The 6,000-nt window shown below is 42.4% G+C and overlaps 1 protein-coding gene across 1 annotated transcript in view; it reads left to right on the top strand.

The window, feature by feature from the left end:
• Nucleotides 1-2,742: 2,742 nt before the first annotated feature.
• Nucleotides 2,743-6,000, top strand: part of LOC121680751 (A disintegrin and metalloproteinase with thrombospondin motifs 19-like) — a 61,169-nt gene continuing 57,911 nt past the window's right edge. Inside the window, 2 exon segments of the mRNA XM_042060283.1 lie at nucleotides 2,743-2,976; nucleotides 3,233-3,684. Of these exon segments, the coding sequence (XP_041916217.1) occupies nucleotides 2,919-2,976; nucleotides 3,233-3,684 (510 nt within the window). The 5' untranslated portion in view covers nucleotides 2,743-2,918.

Raw genomic sequence — 6,000 nt, 5'->3', positions numbered from 1 at the left:
GTCTGTGCCGCTTTACCAGTGAGCCAGATTCTCTGCTTTTTTTCCCCTTTTCTTTTTTTTTGTAAGAAAAAGATCCAGTTGCCCTGATCTCCTCTGTGAACTCTGCCATTATCGCAGGAAACGGACCTGGGTTCAAAAGAACTGCTGGACACCTAGCAGAAGTGGAATGTGTGTGTGTTTGTGTGTGTGTGTGTGTGTGTGTGTGTTTATGTGTGTTATTGGCTATGTGTTGTACTTGGAGAAACTGTGGTGGCAATGACTTTATTCCTTCCATGTGGCTGTGCGAAGTTATGACTTTGTGCCATTGGTCTGTTTCAATGGCACATTATAAACCAAATTGGCCAGTCATGTCACTATTGAGTTGGTGAAGAATGAGGGACAGTCTTTCAGCAAAACACAGCAGTCAGTTTTGCTCCTGGAAATACAAAATTAGAGTTAATGGTGTATTCAACTGCATTGTGTTAAGTGACAAAACCATTTGTTCATCCAAGATTGGAAGGGTGCATTAGCTTTTGTTTAACCATTGTTTGTGTATTTAATGATTGTTCCCAGGAATTGATTTTGGTGAGCAAACGTCTATTCTTGCTGAAAACATCTCACAATGCCTGATTGTTTAACATTCAATATCTCCTCATTGCAGATGTCTTTGCATTTGTGACTTTCACAGCATTCATATGGCTTCCTAGCCACTTTTTAGTGTGAGTTTGTACAGAGTTCTGGCATTATTAACCTATTCAAGTTGAAATAAATATAAATGTCGGAATGTCTCCACTTGTCCCAGATAACGTTTTATATGGTAAAAAGGATGATATGCTACCTACATTGAATGTGAATTTGCATTTAAATACCTATTACATATATTCATCATACAGGTAGGCTATCTGTACTGTGTCAACACATCTTGACAGTAGCTCCAAGTAATCATCCAGACAAGCTTGTATCAGATACACAAAACACTTGGACAGACACAGCACATCTAATTGAGCCCTTTTCTTAGCCTACTACATAGCCTTAGGCTGAACCATGCCAAGAACATGATACTGATCAAAGGGCTGGTCAACTGAGGTCCCATCTCTGAAATATAAGTGCAGTAACACAAGGCAGGTTGAGATCTACTGCTGCTGTCTTTGCTTTTCCGTCTGTTAGATCAGAGCATCTAGTCTTTCAAACATCAATCCCAGGCAGACAGCAACTGCCAAACACCAGCCATGCACACATGGATTGTTTTGGACTGATACACTACCTTGATATCAGAGCGAATGATTCCAGAGTTACATCATCCCCACTGCGCAAGCTGATACCAAATATGCCATGGCGGACTGGCAATGCCTCGTCCCGGCCGGGCCCGTAATTGGTTTTACACCCTGTGTGTCTGCCAACGGGATTAGTGATGTTTTTCTTTCCCATCATCTTTTTTTTCTCGGGTCGATATAGGTCCGAGAAGTCCATAACATGCAGCGCACAATCGTGACGTAATGAAAACATCTAAATCAACTTTGCATCTCTGGTTTGCAACCCAATACAGGGAAACAAACAAAAAACGGGGTCGAGTTTGAGGATGCGGCTGCAGCTGTGCTGGCATTGGTGGGGATAACATTCTGCAGCTCGTCATCAGTCCGTTACACATTGGTAATCCTCCCAGGCATCACAGACCTGACCTCTGCGTTGGCGCTTCTTTTGGAATATAAGTCACAGTTTAAAAAAACGAATGAATGGTCGCCGGCTCTGTTTTCCATTTTGTGATACGTTAAAACAAACAATGCTGCAGATTTGCTGGTGAAGGAAATGCGGTCTTCTCATATAGGCTATGAACACTGCAATAAGGGGATGGGAATGGTTATTTCAGCATCTGTCCAAGGGCATTGTTTTTGTTTGGCACAAATGTTCCACAACTGGATCCACATAAGAAGGGAGGTTTCTATAAGGCCTTAGTCTATATGGCTCGAGTAAGTCAAGTAAGTCGTTGAAAAAATGGAAAAAGAAACATGGCTTGGAATTTCTTGAGATATTCAAGATGTGATGTATGCTTTTTAAATCACTAATATTTATTCATGATTCAACGGAGTTACAGTGGAAGTGAGACTGCTGCCGGAGTCTTTAGGCTATAACATTTACAATGGATCCAACACAAACTAAGATTTCTGATGACTTCAGTTCTCCTGCAGAGAAACAGGATATGAAACGTATGATACATGTTATTATTATTATTAGATAGTGACATGTCACATGGTTTTTCAGTCAGTTCAATGGGTTGATGATGGACAGTGACAACTTCCTGACATGAAGTATACTTTGGCATGTTGAATACAATAAAAAGCTCATGCAATGTCCCTCTAATGACCCAATGAACCAAGATATGAGATAAATACGATTAAGACTCACAACATTTTATTACAGGATTATCACAGACAATTCCATGCCGATTGAGAGTTGAACATGAACTTAGCTTGAGGCAATGTAATTAGGCCTAATAAAATACTTATTTTGACAATACATTATCTCCAAGCAGTGCAGCATGTGTGGCGATATTATGCAGCGACTGTGTCGGCACAATATGTAGAGCGTGCAGTCCGGGTCCTCTAGTGCTCTCTACCGCTCACTGTACTGTCCATACATCAAAATACTGCTCCATACAAGTCTCTCTCTCTCCCTCTCTCTCTCTCTCACACACACACACACACACACTCTCGCTCTCCCTCTCTCTCTTCCTTTAGTCTACTCTATGCTGACTTTTGAATTTTCCTCTGCGGGACGCGGGACTCATTCATTTGGAAACAGCCTCATGTGAGCGAGGAGAGAGCACACACCGGGACATGGATATAACTGTCAGGCATTACACCGCCAACACATAACCTAGCTTCTGTTCCTGGCGAGTAAATTTATAAAGACACCACAGGGCTGTGTCGTTCATAGAGAATATGCATCTAAATCGACTTTTTTATCAGCTGTGCTTTTTGGGCATGTGTGCCACTGCAGGTAGAGAAAACCCACCACTACAAAAGTTATTGAAACACCACAACTTTGTAAATGTACCGATAACAAATAGTTCCAAAATGTATTAGTTATGTCTTTATCCTTGCCGGCTTAATGGAAATGTACGAGTATTCACCACAGGTGACATTTACCGTTATGTGTGGAAACGCAGCGCTTTACCCTCTAAATTACCCTTTATGCATACATTGGTAGAATCCTCATATATTTGATTTCATTTTGTGCGTTCTTCTCTATTCAGATACGCAGTCTTCTCAGGATTCGGAGTTTGAAATCGTATTCCCAGAGTTGTTTCCAGACACGAGTCCACCGCCTCCTGATAAACCAAATATCCGAGAGGCTGACGCCAACGCCGGGAGCAGTTCTCGGGAGGTCCGCTCCATTTCAAATTGGGAAAGCTACGAATCGCATGAACTGTACCACCGGGAACCACCAGGACCGCAAACTAAAGCTGCTTCGGCTCTGCGTCTCAAAATCCCAGCCTTTGGAAAAGATCTGGAACTCATATTGAATCGGGATACGCGTTTCTTGTCCCAGAAATTCATGGTAGAGAAGAGACCGAAAGCACGAAAGGCATCTCCGCGCAACCCGCCAGCTTTCTCATCTGCCAACGCGGAGGCAGCGTGTTATTACAGCGGAACTGTTCTCAATTACGCAGGATCCATCGCCTCATTCAGCACCTGCGCCGGTCTGGTAAATACTCGCTTTTCAATTGTCAGACTTGTGTTTGTAGCACTTGTGTTTGAACTTGTACGTAAATGAATTATTATCCCATCTATTCAGTTATGGCAGTGCATATCAAAACTCTTAAAGCATATATATTACTTCGTGTGTGGGAGTCATAACTTTAGTCTCTGGGGCACCTGAGGAAAATCGGTAAACTTTCATTAGCACAAACTTGCATTAAAGAGCACACTTTAAAGTCCTTTATAGTTTACATAAAGAAAGACCCTTTGTGCTTTAAATTGACTGTCAACTAGGTAGAACTTGTTGATTAAATTATATTTAAGTTAGGTCTGATCTGAAAGATAGGGTATGTGGGGAGTGGACATGTGCAGTGGAAAGGTAGCCAGGCCAACTGTTTTGCATCCTCTGAATAGTAACTATGCCTGGGGGCACACTGTCTGGCGTCTGCCTCAGGTGCCACTTTTGGTAGTCCGGAAAGTGTGTGTGGGAATCTATCGATGCCTGCTCCCCGGCCACCCCACATTCTTGTGGTCCTGGATCACATGATCATAGACAACATGAACTTATCAGAAAACCGCAGCTCGCAGCCATTAGCGGCCGTTGAGATTGAGGGGGTGAACACTTGCGGTTTCCATGGCTTGGCCTCCGTCCACCAAAGTTTTGGACGGCGAATCTAGGCCTTCTAAACGAACTGAAGCGCTCGCCACACAGAATTTAAGTAACGTTACGCGAGGAGAATTTGGCTTGTGGAAAAGTAGGCCTTTCTTCTAACTCTCAAAGAGCGGGAGCTTGAAATGTAAAGCAGTATTTAAATCCCCTGTTGCACTTAAAGAAAATTCATTCTCACTAAGACAATTTTTGAGCTGTGTTAAACAGGGAATTTTAGTGTATATGACACAAAAAATGTGCATAAAAACCAAGCAGTGACCCTATAGCAGTGATACTATTTTTTGTGTAGCCTATAACCCACATGGTCACATTATTTATATCATATTATATATCCCATAGATACAATGCACAGCTCATCCATAGGCCACCAAGTTAGAGGAACACTTATTATTCATTCCCATGTGTAGTGTGTAGACAGAGGATTGGATGCTTTGCCCCCACTGAATGCTGTGGTCAGCCACCACCGTGTCCAGAGGATGCCCCAGCCTCACCGGCATGTGAAAGGGGTGCTGCTGAAGCTCTGACTGAGGAGCTGTTGAGGCTGTCGAGCTGTTGGCAGACATGGCATGAGCCGCAGGCTTTGTTGTAGCATGGGGAATGTGGCACATGCTTAACCCCGGCGGTGTCACCCGAGGTGTTTGACTTAGTGGGTTCGTTTTAGTGCAGAGTAAATTCTGAAGCCTCACCGAGGGGCAAGTGTGGTTTACTGTGTCATGTCAGGCTGATTGAAGTTGAGCTGGTCCCTCTCTATGAAGTTTCTAAAAATATAGTGTATGCTGTGTTCAGCTGTGGGTATAGGTGAAAAGTATGATGTTACTTGAAATATTTAAGGAATGAAGTTGTTAATTTAATCATATTGATATACAGTATTGGCACTAGAAACATAATGCATTTAAAAGCTTATTCTACCATTGTAGAATCACATGTGCAATAAAATGAAATGTATGTTGGTAACATATAGCACAGTGTTTCCCACAGAATTGAATTATATTTGTGGTGGTAAGTTTGCAGAATTAACTTGTAACAGAATGCAACAGTTTTTAACAAATTAGCGCAGCGTGGTTATGATGCTAACCAGATTTAAGCACAATTTAGTACAACCTGGAAAATCATTGTGTGGTGGTCAATGTTGATATTGTGGTGGGCCGCCACAAATAACTCAATGTATGGGAAACACTGTAGCAATGTTAAAAAGAGAAATTACTTTTCTTCCTGGAATGTGACTTTTGCTATAGGTTAATGTATGCTGATCTCTGGTTGCAACATTATTAATGTCAGCAAAATGATTTGCACATGAGGTCTGTTGAAGTGTTTGAACTCATTGCTATCTGCACCATGGCTTTCTTTTCCCATGAGTAATCACAATAGAAAGTGTGTGTGCATATGTGTGCATGCGTGAGAGTGAGAGAATGTGTGTGTGAAAGACAGAGAGACGAGAGAGTGAGTATATGTAAGAAAGAAAGAGAGCGAGTGCATGTTTGTGTGTGTGTGTGTGTGTGTGTGTGTGTGTGTGTGTGTGTGTGTGTGTGTGTGTGAGAGAGAGAGAGACAGAAAGACTGTGTGTGTTTGTGTCTGTGTCTGATTATATGAGAACGAGAGAGGGAGAGAGGTGTGCTGCTGGCCAGTGGTTCAGGGTTCTGGTTTGGTGTGTGT

This window comes from Alosa sapidissima, chromosome 13, assembly GCF_018492685.1.
Source record: "Alosa sapidissima isolate fAloSap1 chromosome 13, fAloSap1.pri, whole genome shotgun sequence".
Classification (NCBI taxonomy): domain Eukaryota; kingdom Metazoa; phylum Chordata; class Actinopteri; order Clupeiformes; family Clupeidae; genus Alosa; species Alosa sapidissima.
The sequence above is the reverse complement of the archived record's forward strand: the minus strand, read 5'-3'. Positions and strand labels throughout refer to the sequence as shown.